Here is a 25772-nt window from a genome sequence, read left to right as displayed (position 1 = left end):
TGGATTTTCCGGCGCCGGCGGCCATCTTCGTTGTGGCAGGCGCGGTGCGTGGAGGCAGCGCGGTGGCCATCCTTATTATGGGCAAAATTGCCAGTTTATGTTTACATGCCTCACAAGAAGGCAAGGGACGTTCGTTTTCAGGATGATGGCGGAGCGCCTCAGTTAAACGCCCAGCTCTTGTGTGGGAGAGGTGACATATAGACAGGTCCCGTTTTGCTGTGGCCCCGGGGAATTCTGGGAGTTGTAGTCTCTCAATCAGTGGGGTGTAAATATTTGTCAGCAGCACACCTCTGATTTTCAGATAAGGTCCGTTTTTTTTTTTTGTATTGTTAAAGAAAGATTACATCACAACAGAAGAGTGCAACGTTTCGGAGCCCAGCAGGACCCCATCATCAGTGTGTGGGCGCAGAGGACGGTGAAGATGCTGGTGGCCGCGTCGGCGGATAGGAACAAGGAGCCTATCCTGCAGGTGCTGCGGCAATATGTGAACCCGGAGGTCCCGGTTGTCCGGGTGCTGGAGGTGGCCTCAGGCACCGGGCAACACGCCGCCCACTTTTCCCAGGCGCTGCCCAACGTGCGCTGGATCCCCTCCGAGCTGGACCAGCGCTGCCTGAAGAGGTGAGTCATGTGACCGGGGGGGGGGCGTGGCACCTGTCACGTGATGGCTCAGGTAATAGTGGCAGTGGGCACTCCAGTGACTCAGCCCCGGTTCACACTAGAACAAGGTGTGGGGGAACCCACGATCCATGTAGAGTTGCCACCTCATCCCTTTAAACCCGAATACATATTAATTACACGGTTCTGTGTAACACCCGAAACAGATCGCAAAACGCAGTGTGACAAAATGTATGGCTCAAATCACACGGCACATACATCGCATGTGATGTGCACAGGAATGCGGTGCGAATCCCATGCAGTGTTCTGTACGCAGCAGTGTGAACCCCGACTAATAGTGAAAAAATCACCAATGGGTTCAGCCCCATTCTTCATTGTCCACATAACTGGAGCGGTGGTAACGTTGTGTACTGTGCCTGCTGTGTGCTGAATGGTGTCCCTCCTTCTTCTTTCTAAGAACATGGCAGATCTATTGATGCTTCCATACAGGAATGTTAGTGTTAAGGGGCAATGACAGGTTCTGTTGAATGTGATTTTTCTGTGTGCCCTGGTTACACCATACATCTGCATTGTGCGGCATAAAAATGTATCATGTATGCTTTTTTACGCAATTCCCGTTAACATGCGTCAAGCCAATGCACCGATCCTAATACAAAAAAAAGATGTTTGTACTTTGCCCCTGTATGTGTCCTGTGCAAAAACAATGGGGTTCATTTACTAAAGGCAAATAGACAGTGTGCTTTGCAAGTGCAGTTTCAGTAATTCTCAGAGCTTCGTGAACGTGGCTTCACTTTGTAAAGAATACCCAATCAGGTGCAACAAAGAAAAAAGAAAAAATAGCATTTATGCTTACACATGATTGGATGATAGAAATCAGCAGAGATTTGCCACATTCTCTAAGCTCTGGGGAAAATTAGTGCAACTGCACTTGCAAAGTGCATAGTCTATTAGCCTTTAAATCCATCCCAATGCATTGAAAAACACAGTTCATTGTGCATTAAACCACTGTGAATGAAGTTAAAAAAAATGCACTCATGTATTTTCTGTGCGTTTTTTATCTGCACAGTGCTGTAAGCAAGCCCTTGGGGCTCATTTACACTTGCTTCAAAATGTGGCTAAAGCACTCTGAATGACAATCAAAGCCCCTGTCACTAAATAAAATAGTTACTTTACAGTCCTGTGCACATGTTGTGTTTGCTTTTCTTTGCTTCAAAAATTATACCGCATGTCGCTTTGTTGGTGCTTCAGAGTGTCTCCAAAGCCTCCATAGAAGTCTATGACAAAGCTCGCTAACAGCACCTGCATCTTTTGAGTGTCTTTTATTCAGGATTAGCTTTGGAGGTATTGCAGGTATGAGATATCCCACGATGCACTGGGAAACCAACAAAGGAAGCAGAGAGGTGTCAGCAGCGGGTTCGGTTCATGTGTATATATTCTGGAAGTGTCTGGTGCAGACATCACATCTAGTGTGTAGCGTGGAGCAGCAGATCGGTAAGCTGGGTCCAGACTGGTAGTGGAGGAACTAGTAGACGACACACATGGTATGCAACATGGGAATGCTATAGCAGAAGGAGAGAGAGGACTGAGTGGCGGAGGATCAGCAGAGCTGGGGGAACAGAGCAAGATAAACTAGTAGAAGTTACATGTGGTGAGCAGCGTTGGAGTAATATAGAGGGAGGTGAGTGGGGACTGGAGAGTGAGGAGGATTAACAAACCAGAGGATCAGCAGAGCTGGGGGTTACTACTACACGAGGGATCAGCAGAGCTGGGGGTTACTACTGCACGAGGGATCAGCAGAGCTGGGGGTTACTACTGCACGAGGGATCAGCAGAGCTGGGGGTTACTACTGCACGAGGGATCAGCAGAGCTGGGGGTTACTACTGCACGAGGGATCAGCAGAGCTGGGGGTTACTACTGCACGAGGGATCAGCAGAGCTGGGGGTTACTACTGCACGAGGGATCAGCAGAGCTGGGGGTTACTACTGCACGAGGGATCAGCAGAGCTGGGGGTTACTACTGAATGAGGGATCAGCAGAGCTGGGGGTTACTACTGAATGAGGGATCAGCAGAGCTGGGGGTTACTACTGAATGAGGGATCAGCAGAGCTGGGGGTTACTACTACACGGAGATCAGCAGAGCTGGGGGTTACTACTGCACGAGGGATCAGCAGAGCTGGGGGTTACCACTGAATGAGGGATAAGCAGAGCTGGGGGTTACCATTTGAAGGAGGGATCAGAAGAGCTGGGGGTTACCATTGAAGGAGGGATCAGAAGAGCTGGGGGTTACTACTGAAGGAGGGACCAGAAGAGCTGGGGGTTACTACTGGAGGGATCATCAGAGCTGGGGGTTACTACTGAGCAAGGGATCAGCAGAGCTGGGGGTACTACTGAGTGGGGCATCATCAGAGCTGGGATCAGCAGAGCTGGGGGTTACTACTGCACGAGGGATCAGCAGAGCTGGGGGTTACCACTGAAGGAGGGATCAGCAGAGCTGGGGGTTACCACTGAAGGAGGGATCAGCAGAGCTGGGGGTTACTACTGAAGGAGGGATCAGAAGAGCTGGGGGTTACTACTGAAGGAGGGATCAGAAGAGCTGGGGGTTACTACTGGAGGGATCATCAGAGCTGGGGGTTACTACTGAGTGGGGCATCAGCAGAGATGAGGGTACTACTGAGCAGGGGATCTGCTGAATAGGGGCATTAATGATCTGCTGAGGGGGGGTACAACTTAGCCGGGGCTCTACTGGGCACCTTTAAAACAAATGGAACATAAACACACACGGGGCATTTGTCAAGCTTCAATAAACACGGATGGTGATGATGCTAGTATGTGAAAAGTGGAAAATATAAACTAATAACACAATCTCATAAACGTGATAATAGCAAATACTTCTGGTATATCAAATGATGTGATCATATGATCAAGATTGTAAAAACATAATGTGCATAAACATGAATAAATATTGATGTGATCAACACAAAATATGCAAATGAATCCAAATAGATATATACAATAGTCCAGTGCAAGGAAAAGTCCATATAACAGTATGGTGGGTGACAAAAGCTCAGTGCAAAAATAGGAATTTGTAAAACCCACCACCAAAACACACAAGTGCTGAAAAACAAAATCTTCAGTGGTGACACCTCTGTGTCTGCAAGCAGCTCACTTCACTGTCGTAAGGTGTACAGAAGATAGATCACAGATGCAACAATGTAATGGTCCCCTTCAGGTTGCTTGGGAGGTCTCAGTGGCAGATTATAAAACATAAGGAGCAACAAAAAATAATGTTCATAGCATAACTCTGTGGGACAGACACCCTCGGTCAGGAGGGGATCAAAAAGTGATGCACTCACTTTTAAGATAAGGAGCGTAGGCGTCAATCCACGAACGCCGAGTTCGTAAGCCCCTTGTATGTGGTTCTTGGTCCGCTCCTGCTCCCAGGTGTTACAGATAGGGACTCAATGAGTGATTAGAAAGAGAGAGACGCTCATAGCATAATCCCGCATATGGAACAGCTCAGCGCTGGTGGATGTTTACATTGCGGACCATTTTAAATGTGAGGGGTTTTTTTTCACTTTTAATAAACTGTTCCATATGCGGGATTATGCTATGAGCGTCTCTCTTTCTATACTTGCATCATCACTCATCGAGTCCCTATCTGTAACACCTGGGAGCAAGAGCGGACCAAGAACCACATCACTTTTTGATCTGCTCCTGCCCCACAGTGTCTGTCCCACAGAGTTATGCTATGAACATTATTTTTTGTTGCTCCTTATGTTTTATAATCTGCCACGAGACCTCCCAAGCAACCTGAAGGGGACTGTTACATTGTTGCATCTGCCATCTCTATTTGCATCTGTGATCTATCTGCTGTATACCTTACGACAGTGAAGTGAGCTGCTTGCAGACACAGAGGTGTCACCACTGAAGATTTTGTTTTTCAGCACTTGTGTGTTTTGGTGGTGGGATTTACAGATTCCTATTTTTGCACTGAGCTTTTGTCACCCACCATACTGTTATATAGACTTTTCCTTGCACTGGACTATTGTATATATCTATTTGGATTCATTTGCATTTTTTGTGCACATTATGTTTTTACCATCGTGATCATATGATCACATCATTTGATATACCAGGAGTATTTGCTATTATCACGTTTTATGAGATTGCATTATTATTTTATATTTTCCACTTTTCACATACTAGAATCATCGCTCTCTAGCGTCACCATCCGTGTCTATTGACACCCCCCCCCCCCCCTTTTTTTTACACAGCGCAAACATCACCACTTACCTATTTTATCACTTTTTCTGTTTGGATCAGATTCGCAGGTGTTTACAGCAGTGCCCCCTAGATTAGGCTTTTAGCGCGGGAGTCATCTATTTATACATTTGTCAAGCTTCGTTGAGGCTTCAAAAAAGCATGTTGAAACAGTAGGTTCTTTTAATGTGTGGTAAAGTCGAAGCGAAGTGTAAATGAGCCCTTAGGCCCCTTTCAGGTCCGCCTGTCAGTTTTGACGGTGGACCTGAACGGGCGTTTCATGTTAGCCTATGGAGCGACGGATGTCAACGGAGACATGTCCGCTGACATCCGACCCCGTCCGATCCGCTAAAAGCAGACGGCCCTACGTCCATATCCGTCGCTATCAGATCGGGTGAGATCTGACGAAAACAGACATCCATTTTCATCCGATCCCTCCATAGGCAGCAGCGGCGCCTGACAAGCCCCTCCCCGCTCAGTGAGCAGAGAGGGACCTGTCATCCGCCAGCTCAGCGGAGATCAACGGACTGATCGCCCGCTGAGCCGGCGGACCGAGGCGGGCTCCGTAGAAACGCAGACCGCCTCGTGTGAATGAGGCCTTAGTCTTGGCACTTTTTATTGCAATGTATTTGGGTGGGGGTCAGATGATTCCTGTCAGCTTTATTGGTCTACACTTGCCACCACAAACCTATAGGACAAGCTGACATTCTAGACCGGGGTCTTCAAACTACGGCCTTCCAGTTGTTCAGGAACTTCAATTCCCATCATGCCTAGTCATGTCTGTGAATGTAAGAGTTTTACAATGCCTCATGGGAAGTGTAGTTCCACAACAGCTGGAGGGCCGTAGTTTGAGGATCCCTGGTCTAGACTCACATCGGTAGGGTTCATACATCTGCCATATTGAAATGTCTTTCTGTACGGCCACTATCAGCCAGTCAGATTCCATTTCATGTATTGCCAGTTTGATGAGCTGCATCTGATAACCTGCATTATATCTTGTGTGTCTCCTGGCAGTATTTCTGAATACATCAGTAAAGGATCTCTGACCAATGTGGAGCAGCCTCGTACTTTGAATGTCTCGCTGAGCTGGGAGACCTGGGGACTAGCGCCAGACTCGCTGCATCTTATCGTCTGCATCAACATGATTCACATCACAGAGCCCAGCTCTACCAAGGTCATTACATCTATCATTTTTTGGATTTTGAAACGTACATAGAAAAATGACAGCAGAAAAAGACTGAGTAGTCCATCGAGTCTGCCCATATTTTTTTTTTTTGTCTAAGTATAGATCTATGTTTATCCCAAGCATGTTTGAATGTATAGACAAGGAAGATTGGCCATGTGTGGGGCCGATGGGTGATGAGATTTGTGTGTCGGTGAGGTCTCGGACCCATGTCAAAAACCAACAACAAAAAATTCCTAACTTATTACCAGCCAGCCTTAACAAACCGAATTGACCTTGTCGAAGGCCCCTTTCACACTGGGGCGGGAGGTGCGTCGGCGGTAAAGCACCGCTATTATTAGCGGCGGTATAGCCGCGCTGTCCCATTGATTTCAATGGGCTGGAGCAGTGAAGGAGCAGTGTATACACCACTCCTTCACCGCTCCGAAGATGCTGCTCGCAGGACTTTTTTTTTCCCATCCTGCACGCACACCGCTCCAGTGTGAAAGCCCTTGGGGCTTTCACACTGGAGACACAGCAGCAACTGTTTCAGGTCGGTTTGCAGGTGCCATTTTTAGCGCAATAGCGCCTGCAAACCGCCCCAGTGTGAAAGGGGTCTAACCGTTCACGTTTAAAACCCAGAGGTTTTATTTGCACGCATTGCAAATACATGTGTAAGTTGCAACGACCATGTCACAGCAACCCCAGCATGCCGTGATGGATTGTTGCAGGCTGGCTGGTAAGTGAGCTGGGAATTTTTGGTTGTTTTTTGACGTGCGTCGCCCTTCCATGTGCTCCTTGCTGCAAACGGCCAGTTATAGATTGGGGTGCTTGCCATTTGTTTGTACTGGAGGTCTCGGACCCACCAAGGCTTTTCTCCCCCCTTCCAGATCATGTTTGGATTCCACTTCTGAATAGATTTGGCATAGTCCCTGCTTGTGGCGAAATTTAAAATCCCAGTTTGGGACATGTTTTGAATTTCTCAACTATTGGGTTGTGCAAGACCCGATTAGCTGAATTGAACTGGAATGCATTGTTTAGAAATGATATCTACGGTTTTGGTAAATTTAACTGTATAGAGATTGTACAATCAGATTGTGAAGTGTGTGGCCACCTTGACTATGCATAGTTTGCTGGGGGAAAAAATACACCTACAGTTTTGTTTTAAATTATGGGTGTAAATTTATTGTGGTCAGATGGCGTGGCATATGTAAAACCTTCACGGACTGAAAACCAGGCAAGTAGTCCGTTATACTCTGTATTTGAAGATAAAAGTGTAAAATGATTCCTTTGTGTTGCCTTTTGTCTCTTGTATTTTCATGCCTGGTGTGTGACCTTTTCTCCTTATCGTCCCCTTTTCTCATTTCTTTTCACTGTGTCTGTTACAGGGTCTCTTTAATGGAGCGGGCCATGTGCTTCAACCTGGGGGTGTGCTCCTCACCTATGGGGTAAGACTGACCTCTTGTGGATTGAATTGTTTTCTGCATGACAGATCTAAGGCTGGCCATAGACAGCTTGAATTTTGGCTGTTCAGACAGAGAAAAATCCCTTGATTCCCCCATCCATGCTAAACTTAACAGCTAGAGGAATTTCTATTGTATTCAGGCAGCCACAGCTCCTGGTAGGATGCAGTCACTGTTGAGCTGATCTCTTTTTTTTTTTTTTACCTGGCTGAGTCGATTTTTAATTAGACTTTTGTCGAGCCAAAAGGTGGTTGCAGGGCCATCCTCAACTCCGTCTTGGCTGATTCAGCAGGAATAGATCAAAACTCAAGCCGTCTGTGGGGACCCTTAAAGTGATATTAAACCTTTTGTTTTTTTGTTTGTGTATTTAAAGGGGTTGTAAACCTTTGTGTCTTTTCACCTTAATGTATCCTATGCATTAAGGTGAAAAAACACCTGGCAGTGACCGCGCCCCCCCCCCCCCCCCTCCCCACCCTGTTTTACTTACCTGAGCCCTGGATCTTGACCCGCTGTCTCTCTGCCCGGGGTTCTCGGCTCTTGATTGGATAGATTGATAGCAGCGCAGCCATTGGCTTCTGCTGCTGTCAATCAACTCCAATGACGCGGGCGCCTGGGGGCGGGGCTGAGTCATACATTCGGCGGCTGTGGACGCCGAATGCTGGACTTGAGTGCGCCCGCAAGGTAACCCCCCCTCAGGAGAGCGCTTCTTTCTCCTAGGGGGTTATCTGATGTGGGGAGGAGCCGCAAGAGCCACCCGGGGACCCCAGAAGAAGAAGATCAGGGCCACTCTGTGCAAATCGAGCTTCACAGTAGAGGTAAGTATGATATGTTTGTTATTTAAAAAAAAAAAAAAAAAAAAGAACGCTTACAATCACTTTAAATTTAAAATAAAAAACATGGTATATTTACCTGCTCTGTGCAAAAAAAATGTCCTGATCCTCATTTTTTGGTTTCCCCCGCAGGCTCCTCCTCTTCGGCGAGTGCCTCCATGGAAAGCCGATTTTCATGGGGGCACCCGTGCAGTGTTGCTCCCAAGCTGACCTGTCTGCTTCTATTGTCTCCGACCGGGCAACTCGGCACCGCCCCCCACTCCCTCGTCACAGTATTTGATTGAGACTCTCGCTGCTATTAATCTGCCCAATGAGGAGGGAGACGGCGGCGAGAGCTCTCATGCACGTCACTTGATCGTATCGGGCTCAGGCAACAATAAGGGGGGGCTGCGGGGATCCTGCAGCAGAAAAGATTTTTTACCTTAATGCATTATAAAAAAACGTTCAGGCTGTAGAACCACTTTAGGTTACAGACTGAGAGACGTTAAGGAGGCATGACCAATGCCGGTCAGATAGTGGAAGACGTAAACTCCCATGAGCAGGGCCGCCTTCTTGTTTTGAATTGTATTGTATCTGTGCCATCGCCCTTTATATTGTAAAGCTCTGCACAAAATGTTGGCACTATATACAGTGCCTTTAAAAAGTATTCATACCCCTTGAAATTTTCCACATTTTGTCATGTTACAACCAAAAACATAAATAAATGTATTTTATTGGGATTTTATGTGATAGACCAACACAAAGTGGCACATAATTGTGAAGTGGAAGGAAAATGATAAATGGTTTTCCAAATATTTTACAAATAAATATATGAAAAGTGTCTCGTGCATTTGTATTCAGCCCCCTTTACTCTAATACCCCTAACTAAAATCTAGTGTCACCAATTGCCTTCAGAAAAATTAGTGAATAGAGTCCACCTGTGTGTAATTTAATCTCAGTATACAGTAAATACAGCTGTTCTGTGGATCCCCCCAGGTTAGAGAACCATAGTGAACAAACAGCATCATGAAGGCCAAGGAACACACCAGACAAGTCAGGGATAAAGTTGTGGAGAAGTTTAAAGCAGGGTTAGGTCATAAAAAAAAAATATCCAAAAGCTTTGAACAAATCACAGAGCACTGTTCAATCCATCACCCGAAAATGGAGTATGGCACAACTGCAAACCTACCAAGACATGACCGTCCACCTAAACTAACAGGCCAAGCAAGGAGAGCATTAATCAAAGAAACAGCCAAGAGGCCCATGGTAACTCTGGAGGAGCTGCAGAGATCCACAGCTCAGGTGGGAGAATCTGTCCACAGGACAACTATTAGCTGTGCACTCCACAAATCTGGCCTTTATGGAAGAGTGGCAAGAAGAAAGCCATTGTTGAATGAAAGCCATAAGAAGTTCCATTTGCAGTTTGTGAGAAGCCATGTGGGGGACACAGCAAACATGTGGAAGAAGGTGCTCTGGTCAGATGAGACCAAAATTGAACTTTTTGGCCAAAAAGCAAAACACGGTGTGGCGGAAAACTAACACTGCACATCAGCCTGAACACACCATCCCCACTGTGAAACATGGTGGTGGCAGCATCATGTTGTGGGGATGCTTTTCTTCAACAGGGACAGGGAAGCTGGTCAGAGTTGATGGGAAGATGGATGGAGCCAAATACAGGGCAGTCTTAGAAGAAAACCTGTTATAGGGCGTACACACGGTCGGACTTTGTTCGGACATTCCGACAACAAAATCCTAGGTTTTTTTCCGACGGATGTTGGCTCAAACTTGTTTTGTCTACACACGGTCGCACAAAGTTGTCGGAAAATCCGATCGATCGTTCTAAACGCGGTGACGTAAAACACGTACGTCAGGACTATAAACGGGGCAGTGGCCAATAGCTTTCATCTCTTTATTTATTCTGAGCATGCGTGGCACTTTGTCCGTCGGATTTGTGTACACACTATCGGAATTTCTGACAACGGATTTTGTTGTCGGAAAATTTTATCTCCTGCTCTCCAACTTTGTGTGTCGGAAAATCCGATGGAAAATGTCCGATGGAGCCCACACACGGTCGGAATTTCCGACAACACGCTCCGATCGGACATTTTCCATCGGAAAATCCGACCGTGTGTACGGGGCATTAGTCTGCAAAAGACTTGAGACTGGGGCGGAGGTTCACCTTCCAGCAGGACAACGACCCTAAACATACAGCCAGAGCTACAATGGAATGGTTTAGATCAGGGGTCTCCAAACCCGAGGGCCACATTGTAGATTTTACAAATATTCGCGGACCGAAAAATTGTATTTATAAACAAATTAATAACATTTTAATAATCTCATCATAGCCTTTCTGCATGTCTGTGCCCCCCCCAGAGCTTTTCCGCATGTCTGTGTCCCTGTCAGTCTACCTGCACATTGTGTCCCCACCAGACCCTTCCACACATCTGTGTCCCCCATCAGAGTCTCCCCAATATCTGTGTCCCCCATCAGAGTCTCCCCAATATCTGTGTCCTCAGCAGAGTGTCCAAATTATTAGTGTCCCTATCATCAGTGTCCCAGCAGAGTGTCCAAATCAGCAGTCTCCCCAGCATCAGTGTTTCCAAGATCAGTGTCTCCTCATCAGTGTCCCCAAGATCAGTGTTTCCAGCAGTCTCCCCATCCTCTGTGTCCCCATCAGCAGTCTCCCCAGCAGAGTCTCCTGTACATTTTCCTCGAGCAGCTCTCCTGCACCTCCCGACTCCCGCCCGCTGCTACACACACACGGAAGGATCTCTAATACAAACAGCGGGCGGGAAGCCTGGAGGTGCCGTGCTGATGATGTCATTGGTTGCTAGGACAGGTGGTCCCAGCAGCCAATCCTCAGCACAGCATAGCAGCATGGGAGGGTGTGGGGGAGCGGCTTTGTTTGCGAGACCTGCCAGTCATACTGCCGTTCTACTGCTTTTAAAAGGCAGCAGATCGGCAATGCTATGAGTCTGGGTGAGCCACGGGCCAGATGTGGCCGGCAGGTTGGGGTTTGGAGACCCCTGGTTTAGATCAAAGCATATTCATGTGTTAGAATGGCCCAGTCAAAGTCCAGACCTAAATCCAGTTGAGAATCTGTGACAAGACTCAAATTGCTGTTCACAGACGCTCTCCATCCAATCTGACAGATCTTGAGCTATTTTGCAAAGAAGAATGGGCAAAAATGTTACTCTCTAGATGTGTAAAGCTGGTAGAGACATCCCCAAAAAGACTTGCAGCTGTAATTGCAGTAAAAAGTGGTTCTACAAAGTTTTGACTCGGGGGGGCTGAATACAAATGTACACCACACTTTTCACATATTTGTAAAAAAATGTAAAACCTTTTATCATTTTCCTTCCCCTTCACAATTATGTGCCACTTTGTGTTGGTCTGTCACATAAAATCCCAAATAAATACATGTACGTTTTTGGTTGTAATATGACAAAATGTGGAAAATTTCAAGGGGTATGAATACTTTTTTCAAGGCACTGTAAATCCTAAATTATACTAGACAGGTGTGCAACGGATCGTCATCGATCCGTGAGCCGATCCGCGGAGGTTGACCCGATCTGCGGAGGTTGATCTGTACGGGACACCCGTGATCCGCGGAGCGCTCTGTGGCCTCGGCCATAGGAAAGGCCGCGGCTTCGGCCTAGCTCCGGAGCGGCAGCCATCTTGGTACACCCGGCGGCCGTTTAGCACGTGATCGCTCCGTCAAATGACGGAGCGATCACTTGTAACAAACTGGCGTCATATCATGACGTCGGTTCCTCTCTCCCCTCTGTGTACTGATCTGTACAGTGGAGGGGAGAGATCGGATGGCAGCAGTGCCAATACCCTGCCAATACCCTGCCAATAGGGAGATTGTGGATATTACAGTGGGGGAGATTTTTTTTTTTTGTTGATCCGAAAATAATCCGAACCGTGACTCCTGATCCGAGGAACGATCCGAACCGTGAGTTTTTTTGATCCGTTGCACCCCTACTAGACATGTGCACTGACAAAAAATGTGTTCGTTTTCGTTTCATTCGGTTTTTTGCTTTTTTCGGAAATTGTAAAATTTTAAAAAAAGAAAGAAAATCAGTAAAAGTTGAAATAATAACAAACTAATATTCACTATTAAATTATAGGTATTGGAATTTCCGTTCAAATTTGCCTTTTTGTGAACGTAACGAATACAAATTTATCTGAAGTTACAAACTATCAGAAATAATGAATGCCGCATCGAAACTTATGGAGAGGAACAAATTAAATAATAATAAAAAAAGTTTTTATTATTATTATTGTTATTTATTATTAAATCGTTACGTTCCATTCGTTTAGATACAGCATTTGTTATTTCAGGTAATTCGTAACTTTGGATAAATTCGTACTTGTTACGTTCACTAACAGCCAAATTTGAAAGGAAATTACAATACCTGTAATAGTTAAGTTATTATTAGTTAGTTATTATTTCAGGTTTTGGTATTTTCGGATTTTCATTCTTTTGAATTTTCGGATTTTCATTATTATTTTCGGATTTTCAAATTTCCAAATTTTTCAAATTTCCGAAATTTTGAATTTCCAAAATTGAAAAATTCGGAACTTTCTGAATTAACTAATTTGTTCAAAAACAAATTTGGAACTAAACAAATTGCACATGTCTAAATGATACCAATAATAATAATGCTGAGCCTGGACTCTACTGATACAGTCTTTCGGGCCCCATTCATGCTTGCAAATAGGACTGTTACTGATTCCAGGGATTCCTGGCAATTCCTGGCAATTGGCTATGGGTGGGAGCCCCGATGAAAGCAATGGGAGGCTGACGGCTCCCATGGTTATTTGTGGCCACTCGAATGTAATCGCTCATGGAGTGACTACCTGCGATGATCGGCCCTGGATGGAGTCTGAATCCAGGGCCAGTCATCGCAGGTAATCGCTCCATGAGTGACTTTAGAAAAACTGAATGATCTTTCCAATTTAGTACAGTTGGAGGGTTTGCTAGATAACATAGCAACTTATCAGTTTTAGGATTGCTCTCTGCCTATGTGCTGCAACATATCTTAACATTACCTTTATTTCTGAAGCCTTCACAGCAAGACCGGTACAGTGCAAATGTAAAATGCAGTCTAAGCCTCTTTTCACACGGGCGGACTCCGTTTTGATCAACAGTGATCGGAGCAGAGCGGGCAGATGACAGGTCCGTGTCTGCTCAGTTTGCAGACTCGGACGCAGCCCACTCTTCTCTATGGGTGGCCAGTAGTAAGCGGACTCCACCGTCCATTTACACCTGACTACCCTGTGATCCCCTTCTTTTTTTTTTTTTTTTCTTTTACGCACAGCATCGGACCTGAGGTAAGTCCATTTACACCTGCCGGTCCATAGGGGTGAATGCGGGGTCTGATCAGGTCCACCTGAAAAACTGACAGGCGGACCTGATTGGACCCTTCGTGTGAAAGGGGCCTAATGGAACCTTAGTGTTCCTTTGTAATCTGGAGAAAAATCTCCACATTGCCAAACATTATGTACGTAGTGGGCACTGACTGAATCTGTTCTCTCCACAGCCTTACTCTGTTAATGGCATCCTCTCCCCTCAGAGTAATATCGACTTTAATCAGAGTCTGAAAAACAGGTACTCTTTCTGTGTATATTATATGTGCATGTACACGTCCAACAATGTCCTTGTCTGTTGTGTTATATTAGCTCTCATTATTTACAGAGTATTGCTAAGCAAAACCAAATTTTAGTTTTGTATAGAGTGAGGAAGAGCAAAGCTGACCATATGTTATTGCGCCTGCATCCACCCCCAGGTTCGACAGGCACCCTTTTAGAGGTAGATGCCAATGCAGACGCAGTGGCTGCACAGACACAGCCACATGTTAAATTTTGACATGCGTGCAAGAATGCCTGCATCCGCCCGCATGCACACATTTGCTATGCCATACAGGCGCAATAACATATGCGGTCTGTGTGCAGAACTGGTGTCAGTGTCTGTCTGAATTAAGCTTAAAGGGGAAATTCCTCTCACTATGGGAGATATCCTCTAAATTCCTGTTGCCTCTTTGGGACAGGAAGTGAAGAGAAATTTTGCCAATGGTACACAAACATCAAAAACATAACCTGGCAACCTTTCTCTCCTTTTTTTTCTTTTTTCTACTTTTTTATTTTCTTCTCATGGCACCTCTTTGTATTTTAATCGGTATAAACAGCAAGTTCTGACCTTATCATGCACTGTTGTCTTCAGACTGTACCGTGTTTCCCTGAGTAGAGTTCACTCCCGCTCATTGCTGGGATAATCCACCTACACCAGTTAAAACAAAAGTCATCTGCAGATGAGGGTTTATCTTATGGTACATGAAGGCCAGTAATACCGAGCAATTTAGGTGCATCTCAAAAAAATTAGAAGATCATCAAAAAGCTCATTTATTTTAGTAATTCAGTTTAAAAAGTGAAACTCCATATGTTTTTATATAGATTCTTTACATATAGAGTGATACACAGTTACAGTAGGTCCATATATATGTGTACACAGGCACAATTTTAGTTTTTGTAGGTATTTACCAAAGCATATTCAAGCTATAGTTATATAATGAATGTGCTGAAAGTGCAAACTCTCAGGTTTAATTTGAGGGTATGTACATCCAAATCGGAGGAAGGGTTTAGGAATTACAGCAACAGCCATCACCCTTTTTCAAGGGACCAAAAGTAATTGGTCAATTGAATCAAAAGCTGTTTCATGGCCAGGTGTGGGCTACTCCTACGTTATTTCTTCATCAGTTAAGCAGGTAAAAAAGGTCTGGAGTTGATTTTAAGTGCGGTATTTGCATTTGGAATCTATTGATGTGAACCCAGATCATGCATTCGAAGGAGCTGTCCATGCAAGTGAAACAGGCCTTGTAAGGCTTCAAAAATGAAAAGAATCCATCAGAGAGATGGCAGCAACATTAGGAGTGGCCAAATCAACAGTTTGGTACATTGTGAGGAAAGCAGAATGCACCGGTGAGATCCTGGACACTTTCCAGGAGGTGGGCGTATTATTGTCAAAGTCTACAATCAAGAAAAAACTTCACGAGAGCAAATGCAGAGGGTTCACCACAAGGTGCAAACCATTCATAAGTCTGAAGAAAAGAAAAGTCAAATTAGACTTTGCCAAAAAAAACCATCTAAAAAAGCCAGACCAGTTCTGAAAAAGCATTATTTGGATGGATGAAACTAAGATTAATCGGTACCAGTGTGGGCTATGTGGACAATGATCCAAAACACATTGCAAAAGCAACACAAGAAGCTTTTGAAGGAAAAGAAGTGGAATATTCTGCAATGGCCGAGTCAGTCAATTGATCTCAACCCAATTAAGCATGCATTTCATTTGCTGAAGGCAAAACTAAAGGCAGAAAAACAAAGAACTGAAGACAGTTGCAGTTAGAGCCCAGCAAAGCATCAGAAAGGAGGAAACTCAGTCTTTGGTAATGTCCATGGGTTCCAGACTTCAGGCAGTCATTGCCAGTAAGGCATTCTCAACAAAATATAAAAAAATGAACATTTTATTTATGATTATAATCATTTGTCCAATTACATTTGAGCCTCTGAAAATTGGGGGACTGTGTATAAAAATGGTTGCAGTTCCTAAAATTTGTACTTGATATTTATGTTCAACCCCTTAAATTCATTTGGATTGTTTCATTTTAATTTTATTCTGGTGGTAAACCGAGCCAAAAGTGAAAATGGTGCCTGTGTCCAAATATATATGGACCCAACTGTATTTCAAACATTTCTTTCTTTTAATTTTGATGAATATAGCTTATAGCTAAAATTCTGTATATTAGAATATTGCATAAAAGCAATAAGAAAAAAAGGATTTTCAATGCAGAAATGTTGGCTTACTGAAAAGTATGTCCATGTACAGTATAGTATGCACTCAATACTTGGTCGGGGCTCCTTTTGCATGAATTACTGCATCAATGCGGCGTGGCATGGAAGCCCTCAGCCTGTGGCACTGCTGAGGTGTTATGGAAGCCCAGGTTGCCCTGGTTAGCAGCCTTCAGCTCATCTGCATTTTTGGATCTGGTGTCTCTCGTCTTCCTTTTGACAATACCCCAAAGATTCTCTACGGGGTTTAGGTCAGGTGACCAATCGAGCACAGTGATCCCATGATCATTAAACCAGGTATTGGTACTTTTGGCAGTGTGGCAAGTGTCAAGTTCTGCTGGAAAATGAAATTGGCATCTTCATAAAGCTGGTCAGCAGAGGGAAGCATGAAGTGCTCTAGAATTTCCTGGTAGAGGGCTGCGCTGACTTTGGACTTAATAAAACACAGTGGACCAACACCAACAGATGACATGGCTCCCCAAATCATCACAGACTGTGGAAACTTCACACTGGATCTCATGCAACTTGGATTCTGTGCCTCTCCAGTCTTCCTCCAGACTCTGGAACCTTGATTTCTAAATAAACTGCAAAATCGACTTTCATCCGAAAAGAGGACTTTGGACCACTGAGCAACAGTCCAGTCCTTTTTTTCCTTAGCCCAGGTAACACGCTTCTGATGTTGTCTTTGGTTCAGGAGTGGCTTGATACAAGGAATGCGACAGTTGCAGCCCATGTACTGGATACGTCTGTGTGTGGTGGCTCTTGAAGCATTGACACCAGCCGTAGTCCGCTCCTTGTGAATCTCCCCCAATTTCTTGAATTGCCTTTGCTTCACAGTCCTCTCAAGGCTGTGGTTATCCCTTTTTGATGGTGTACCTTTTTCTACCACACTTTTTCCTTTCACTCAATTTTCCATTAATATGCTTGGATACAGCACTCTGTGAACAGACAGCTTTTTAGCAATGACCTTTTGTGACTTGACCTCCTTGTGGAGGATGTCAATGACTGTCTTCTGGACAACTGTCAAGTCAGCAGTCTTCCCCATGATTGTGTAACCTACTGAAACAAACTGAGAGAACATTTAAAGGCTCAGGAAACCTTTCAGGTGTTTTGAGTTAATTAGCTGATTAGCGTGTGACACCATGAGTCTACAATATCGAACTTTTTCACAATATTCTAATTTTCTGAGCTACTGTATTTTGGTTTTTCACTAGCTATATGCCATAATCATCAAAATTAAAACAAAAAGAAATTCTTGAAATAGATCACTGTGTGTAATGAATCTATATAATATACAAGTTTTTTACTTTTTGAATTGAATTACTGAAATAATTTTACGTTTTTGTTGATATTCTAATTTTTTGAGATTCACCTGTATATAGGATTATTACATCCCCATAAATTTCCATAGAGGCTTATTATATATAGTTTTGCAGCATAAATCAACAGTCTGCTTCTAATAATATTTCTTTTTGTGTTGCCGGAGTTGAAATTTCTCTTAATTTGCAGTAATCCTGCCTGGGGGATCTGGGACACAGCAGACCTGCAAAAGCTGGGGAAATCCTGTGGCTTGACATTGGAGAGAATGGTAAAGCCCTCGTATTACATTTTAATGCTACTGTGCGCCACTGTGGCTGCCGTATGTACACCACCCGGCATAGCCCTTTTATAAATATGATCAGTGTCTTTTAGGGCTTGCCTCTGTTTTTTTGTTTTTTTTGTTTTTTTTTTTTCTTCTAACTTACATTCTTGAAGCAGTTTAAGATGCAGTGCTTGAATTCTGATTTAGATTTTATACAGCAGGGTTCATTGCATTTTATTGCGGCATTAGATTTGCATGTTTTTAAACACAGTATTTGCTGTTCTCCTGATTTTTGAAGTAACCCTGCAAAATCCCAGATGTGAGCTCCTACTGCCAAAGTCATCATCATCCCCCATCACTGCTAGTAAAGTCTCACTCCCTAATGCTTCAAGCGATGTAAAATGTAAAATTCAGCAGAGGCAGTGGGGTTTTCTCAGCAGCAGGTTGGCTTCCTTGGGAACTTAATGGTTCTAAGGGCAGAAGATTTTTCACCTTAATGCATTCTCTGCATTAAGGTATAAAACCTTCTGTGTTCAGGCCCCCCCCCCCCAATACTTACTTGAGCCTGATCTCAATCCAGTACTGTGCCAGAGATCGGCGGCTCTCTCCTCACTGGCCATGAAGGCAGCAGCTGGATCCATTGGTTCCTGCTGATGTCAATCACAGCATATGAGGTAGGAGTGAAGTGAGACCCAGCTTGCTATGGGTTCACTCAGATGGGGGTAGGAGCCAGGAGCACTGGCAGGGGACCCAAGAAGAGGAGGATCGGGGCTGGTTTATGCAAAAGCATTGCACAGAACAGCTAAGTATAACATGTTTGTTATTTTTAAAAAAATGTAATAACAAACATGAAATACAATGGCAAAAATTATTATTTGATCCCCTGCAAATTTTGTAAGTTTGCTCACTAACCAAGAAATGAAGGGTCTATAATTTTTATCATAGGTGTATTTTAAATGATAGAGACAGAATATCAACCAAAAAATCCAGAAAAAAACACAATACAAATGTTATACATTGAGTTGCAGTTCAGTGAGTACAATACGTATTTGATCCCCTACCAACCAACAATACAATAATTCTGGCTCCCACAGACTGGCTACAGTATGTGCTCTTATGGTACACAGATTAGTCCTTTCAATTGAAGAAGGTGCTCCTAACGACAACTTGTATGTATAAAAGACACATGTCAACTGAATCTCTTTCTTCCATTCAAACCTCACCATCATGGGCAAGACCAAAGAGCTGTCAAAGGACATCAGGGATAAGATTGTAGACCAGCACAAGACTGGAATTGGCTACAAGACCATCAGCAAGAAGCTTGGGGAGAAGGAGACAACTATTGGAGCAATTATTTACAAATGGAAGAAATACAAAATAACCATCAATCGCCCTCAGTCTGGAGCTCCATGCAAGATTTCAACTCATGGGGTAAGGATGATCATGGAAAAAGTGAGGGATCGGCCCAGAACTACACGGAGGAGCTTGTGAATGATCTCAAGGCAGTTGGAACCACAGTCACCAAACAAACCATTGGTAACACACTACGCCACCATTGATTGAAATCCTGCAGCACCCGCGAGGCCCCCCCAAGAAGGCACATGTACAGGCCCGTCTGAAGTTTGCCAATGAACATCTAAATGATTCAGAGAAGCATTGGGAGAAAGTGCTGCGGTCAGATGGGACCAAAATTAAGCTCTTTGGCAATAACTCGACTAGCCGTGTTTGGAGGAAGAAAAATGCTTACTATGATCCTTACTTCAACACACATTATCGACTACCGCTTCAACAAGCTTTTTTGATGCTTCGGTGGTACTTTGATGCTTTGGTGATGCTTTTTTGAAGCTTTAATCGAGCTTGTCAGATGCCCTGTGTGTGTGTGTGTTGATATCTCATACCTGCAATTTTTCCAAAGCAAAGCTAAAGCTGAATTAAAGCCTCTGAAAATCTGTAGGTGCTTCGAACAAGCTTTGCCATAGACTTCTATGGAGTCTTTGAAGATGTTTTGAAGCACCACTAAAGCGACATGGGGTATAATTTTTGAAGCAAAGCAAATGCAAGTTGTAAATGGGACTGTAAGCTAACCATTTTATTTAGTGACAGGAGCTTTGTCTGACATTCAGAGAGCTCTAACAAAGCCTGTCCCAAGCCATGTTTTGAAGCAAGTGTAGACGAGCCCTAAGAACACCATCCCTAAAGTCAAGCACAGAGGTGGAATCATTATGCTTTGGGGTGGTTTCTCTGTTAAAGGAACAGGCTGACTTTGTTGCATTGAGGGGCCAATGGATGGCCATGAATTGTAAAGTCTTGGATGAGAATCTTCTTCCCTCAGCCAGAACATTGAAAATGGGTCGTGGAATGGGTCTTCCAGCATGACAATGACCCAAAACATACCGACAAGGCAACAAGGGAGTGGCTCAAGAAGAGGCACAATAAAGTGGTTCTATAGGCAGAAGTTTCTATGCATTAAGATAAAAAACCTTCTGGGTGCAGCAGCCCCCCTAATACTTACCTGAACCCCATCTCGATCAAGCAATGTTGCACGAAAGACTTGGCTGTCTGGGACTCTCTCACCTGATTGGCTGAGACAGCAGCAGACGCCATTGGCTCCCGCTGCTATCAATCAAAGTCTGTGAGCCAATGAGGAGAGAAAGAGGGGACGGGGCCGAGCCATGGCTCCGTATCTTAATGGACACACAGAGCTGCTTGCTGTGGGGACACTCGGCGGGAGGGAGGGGCCAGAAGCGCCGGCGAGGAACCTGAGAAGAGGAGGATTGGGGCTGCTCTGTGTAAACCACTACATAGAGCAGGTAAGTATAACATGTTTTGTTATTTTTTTTTAAACAAGACTTTAGTATCACTTTAAGGTCATGGAGTGACCTAGCCAGTCTCCAGACCTTAATCTTATAGAAAATTTATGGAGGGAACTGAAAGTTTGAGTTGCCAAGTGACAGCCAAGAAACCTTAAGGTTTTATAGAAGATCTGTAAAGAAGAGCAGACTAAAATCCCTCCTGAGATGTGTGCAAACCTGGTAACCAACTACAAGAAACGTCTGACCTCTGTGCTTGCCAACAAGAGTTTCTCCACCAAGTACTAAGTCATGTTTTGCTTGGGAATCAAATGCTTATTTTACTCACTGAACTGTAACTCAATTTTTATAACATTTGTATCGTGTTTTTTTTCTGGATTTTTGGTTGATAGTCTGTCTCTCTCATTTAAAATACACCTATGACAATAATTATAGACCCTTCATTTCTTTGTAAGTGGGCAAACTTACAAAATCTGCAGGGGATCAAATAATTATTTTGCCCACTGTACTTACCTGCTCTGTGTGGTGGTTTTGCACAAAGCAGCCCTGATCCTCTTCTTCTCATGTCCCCACCAGTGCTCCTGGCTCCTACCCCCTTCTGAGTGCCCCCATAGTCATTCTCTTTATAATCACTTTAAATGCAGGAATGTCAGCTCTGGAGCCTAAAAGATATAAGGAGGGTTGAGTTATTCTGGGTATCATTCAACCGATAAGACTGAGGACATCCTTTTGGAGAAAAAGAAGTACTGCCGGGGACAGCTACAAGCTGAGGATGAGCATTGCAGTCAGAGCTGCTACTGAGTTACATAGTTAGTCTAGTTGAAAAATCCAGTTCAACCAATATGTTGCTATTTCTTTACCTTCCTGCCTCACAACCTTAAGGAAAAATGCTCCAGAACTTTTGCTAGATAATGTTTTCATATGGAGGCAGTGCTGCTCCCTCTGTTTTATTGGAATAATAATGCAACAAAAAGCAGCCAGTTGTATTTCAGTTGTCCAGAAATGTTTTTATTTTTTGTCCTTATTGAGCATGATAGGAAATACAGTGCATCCGGAAAGTATTCACAGCGCTTCACTTCTTTTTCCACACTTTATGTTACAGCCTTATTCCAAAATGGATTAAATTCCTCAATTCTACAAACAATACCCCATAATGGCAACGTGAAAGAGGTTTGTTTGAAATCTTTGCAAATTTATTAAAAATAAAAAAAAATGAAAAAATTACATGTACAGAAGTATTCACAACCTTTGTCATGACACTCAAAATTGAGCTCATGTGCATCCTGTTTCCACTGATCATCATTGAGAGTTTCTACAACTTAGTTTAAGTCCACTTGTGGTAAATTCAGTTGATTGGACATGATTTGGAAAGGCACACACCTGTCTATATAAGGTCCCACAGTTAACAGTGCATGTCAGAGCACAAACCAAACCATGAAGTCCAAGGAATTGTCTGTAGACCTCCGAGACAGGATTGTATCAAGGTACAGATCTGGGGAGCGGTACAAAAACATTTCTGCAGCATTGAAGGTCTCAATGAGCACAGTGGCCTCCATCATCCATAAATGGAAGAAGTTTGGAACCACCAGGACTCTTCCTAGAGCGGGCCACCCAGCCAAACTGAGCGATCGGGGAGAAGGGCCTTAGTCAGGGAGGTGACCAAGAACCCGATGGCCACTCTGACAGAGCTCCAGTGTTTCTCTGTGGAGAGAGGAGAACCTTCCAGAAGAACAACCATCTCTGCAGCACTCCACCAATCAGGCCTGTATGGTAGAGCGGCCAGACGGATGCCACTCCTCAGTAAAAGGCACACGACAACCCGCCTGAAGTTTGCCAAAAGACACCTGAAAGACTCTCAGACCATGAGAAATAAAATTCTCTGGTCTGATGATACAAAGATTGAACACTTTGGCCTGAATGGCAAGCGTCATGTCTGAAGGAGACCAGGCACCGCTCATCACCTGGCCAATACCATCCCTACATGGAAGCATGGTGGTTGCAGCATCATGCTGTTAGGGTTGTTTTTCAGCGGCAGAAACTGGGAGACTAGTCAGGATCAAGGTAGAGATGAATGCAGCAATGTTCAGAGACCTCCTTAAAGCGGAGTTCCACCCAAAAATGGAACTTCCACTTTTTGGATTCCTCCCCCCCTCCGGTGTCGCATTTGGCATCTTTCAGGGGTGAGGAGGGAGCAGATATCTGTCTAATACGGGTATTTGCTACCACTTCCTGGCATAGCTCACCGTGGCGCTTGCGGTGACCTATGCCACTTCCGGCGCCTACCCTGTCCTCCCCCGCTGTATTCTGTGAGACACAGAACACAGCAGGGACCTGAGAGGACGCGCAGCGCGACTCGCGCATGCGCAGTAGGGAACGAGGAAGTGAAGCCGCACGGCTTCATTTCCTTATTCCCTTACTGAGGATGGCTGCGGCAGCAGCCGAGAGCCTAGGGACGGATCGGCTTCTGCTGCCAACATCGCGGGCTCCCTGGACAGGTAAGTGTCCATATATTAAAAGTCAGCAGCTGCAGTATTTGTAGCTGCTGGCTTTTAATATTTTTTTTTTTTCAGCGGACCTCCACTTTAATGAAAACCTGCTCTGGACCTCAGACTGGGGTGAAGGTTCATCTTTCAACAGGACAACAACCCTAAGCACACAGCCAAGATAACAAAGGAGTTGCTCGGGACAACTCTGTGAATGTCCTTGAGTGACCCAGCCAGAGCCCAGACCTGAACCCGATTGAACATCTCTAGAGAGATCTGAACAAGGCTGTGCACCGACACTCCCCGTCCAACCTGATGGAGCTTGAGATGTCTAGCAAAGAAGAAAACGAGAAACTGCCCAAAAATAGGTGTGCCAAGCTTGTAGCATCATACTCAAAAAGAGGCTGTAATTGGTGCCAAAGGTGCCTTCAGCAAAGTATTGAGCAAAGGCTGTGAATACTTATGGATATGTGATATTATTATTATTTTTTTTTTATTTAATAAATTTGCAAACATTTTCAAATAAACTTCTTTCACGTTGTCATTATGGGGTATTGTTTGTAGAATTTTGAGGAAAATAATGAATTTAATCCATTTTGAAATAAGGCGGTAACATAACAAAATGTGGAAAAAGTGAAGCACTGTGAATACTTTCCGGATGCACAATATAGTGGTAAAGCAAAGAAAATAAAATGTGCCCGTGTTGTCTATGGCACCCAATCAGAATAAAGCCTGTCTATTCTATAGTACAGCAACAAAAATAAGAAGCGCCTGATTGAGTGATGTGGGTGGTAGACGGTTTCCTTTCCTCCACTTTTCATCTATGAGCCATAGTGACCTTATCATTATACTCTATCATTTGAGATTTAGGCCCCTTTTCACACTCAGATCTGAGCGGGCCATCCATTGACTCCTATGAGGAGACGGATGTCATCCGATACGCTAAAATCAGACGTATGTCGATGTGTTCGCCATCCGTTTTGGCTGATCGGATTGGATGAGATCTTATTTTTTTTTTTTCATCCGATCTCTCCATAGGAGTCAGCGGCACTCTGACAGGTCCCTCCCTGCTCAGTGAGCAGAGACGGACCTGTCATCCGCCGGTTCAGCGGAGATCAATGGAGCGATCTCCTGCTGATCTGGCGGACTCCGGTGAGCGGATTCTCCCCGTGTGGAAGAGGCCTTAGTCCACTAGAGGAAAGCTCAATATTATCTGCTGTGTCTGTGTGACATCGGCAGAAACTTGTCACTGCACGCACATTTTTCACCTTCCTCAAATATGTGTTGGTTTTCAGTCAGTCGTCCCCCCCCCCCCCCATACACGTGACCACAACTAACCATTTGCGGTGATTCCTGCAGGGACACTGTGACACGCTTACCTTTGTACCACTGATCTCCGGTCTGGTGTTGTATTACAGGTGGATATGCCAGCAAATAACAAGTGTTTGATCTTCCGTAAGATGTGAGCGCGGGTCACCGGGGAGCAAAGCAACAGGCCATCCGCCTTCTTAGAACATGCTGTATGGATATGTCTGCAATGTGGTTTTTCCAAGCTGCTGGTTTGTCTGTTCTGCTGGTGGGGCTTCTAGTATGAGTATGTTTGTGCGCTCCAGTATGTATCTATCTGCTTTGATATAGAACAAGATCTGGAACCAATAGACAGATCTGGTCTCAGGTCCTAAAAACAAACATCCACTTCATCATTTTCTAACATAAATGATTAACTTTTTTTTTTTCTGTCTCTACACTTGTTTGCCTTATTTTTCCCTTTATATTACTCTTCACTTTCCTGTGGTTAGCTGGGTAGTTTAAAGAAAATTCCAGATATGGATATTGTATACATAGTTACTAGGGATGCACCGATACCATTTTTTTTTTTTTTTTTTTTTTTTTTTTACGAGTACCAATACTTTTTTTTAGTACTTACCGACACCAATTACTGATGCCTACTGCAACTGTTTTGTTTTCACTTCAGTTGTCAGCAATGGTACAAAGCAGTGAAAAGTTATTTACAAATGAAATCGATTTTTTTAAAATTTTGCGCTTTTTCAATGTGAAATGTGTAAATATATGTTAGTATATATGTGTATAAATATTCACTAACAAAGCATACAAAAAAAAAGGTTTTCATTGTTTATCGTTTATAAAATAGACGTGAACAAAAAAAAAGCAGGAAAATAATAATTAAATGGAGGAGAATAGGGAGTTAATTAAGGCTGATTAGAGTAAATTAAGGGGTTAATAAGGAGTTTAAACAGAGGAACATTTGTTCATCCCTTTGATCTGCAGATGAAGAAAAAGAAAGATACAAAAAGAAACAATGTTTCTTTTAATTGTAGTCTTTCAGCGGCTGAGCAATGTTGTTAATAAACATTGCTGGCGCTTTTTTGTTTTTTTTTACAGCTCCAATTAACGGACTTCTTTAACACTTCAGCTGGGGAGACCCACTGACAGCTCAAAGAACCGAGCCTGAAAGTATCGGTTTCAGGTATCTGTACATTTGCAAGAGTACCAATACTTGTGCAAATACTCGGTATGCAAAGCATTCTCTGAATGGTGCCCAGGCCGAGCGGCCAACCTCCTCTGTTCAGAATGCAGCAGGGCAGCCACTTGTCATGGGACCCGGAAGGTAGTGGAGATCGCTGGAGTAGGGGTGTCTATAACAAAGTTTTTCAGCTTCCAGGGGCATCTGCCAGATATGGTATACAATATACATGGTTAAATTGATGAAAGCTAGA

The 25772-nt window shown here is 44.1% G+C and overlaps 1 protein-coding gene across 1 annotated transcript; it reads left to right on the top strand.

The window, feature by feature from the left end:
* The first annotated feature begins 21 nt into the window (after positions 1-21).
* METTL26 (methyltransferase like 26) lies at positions 22-25338 on the top strand. Its single transcript, XM_073636613.1, has 6 exons — positions 22-618; positions 5889-6048; positions 7425-7484; positions 13858-13925; positions 17669-17747; positions 24453-25338. Exons 1-6 carry the CDS (start codon positions 422-424, stop codon positions 24498-24500), a joined length of 612 nt encoding a protein of 203 aa, XP_073492714.1. The 5' UTR covers positions 22-421; the 3' UTR covers positions 24501-25338.
* The last annotated feature ends 434 nt before the right edge of the window (positions 25339-25772 follow it).

Source organism: Aquarana catesbeiana, linkage group LG06 (genome assembly GCF_042186555.1).
Source record: "Aquarana catesbeiana isolate 2022-GZ linkage group LG06, ASM4218655v1, whole genome shotgun sequence".
NCBI classification, from domain to species: domain Eukaryota; kingdom Metazoa; phylum Chordata; class Amphibia; order Anura; family Ranidae; genus Aquarana; species Aquarana catesbeiana.
The sequence above is the reverse complement of the archived record's forward strand: the minus strand, read 5'-3'. Positions and strand labels throughout refer to the sequence as shown.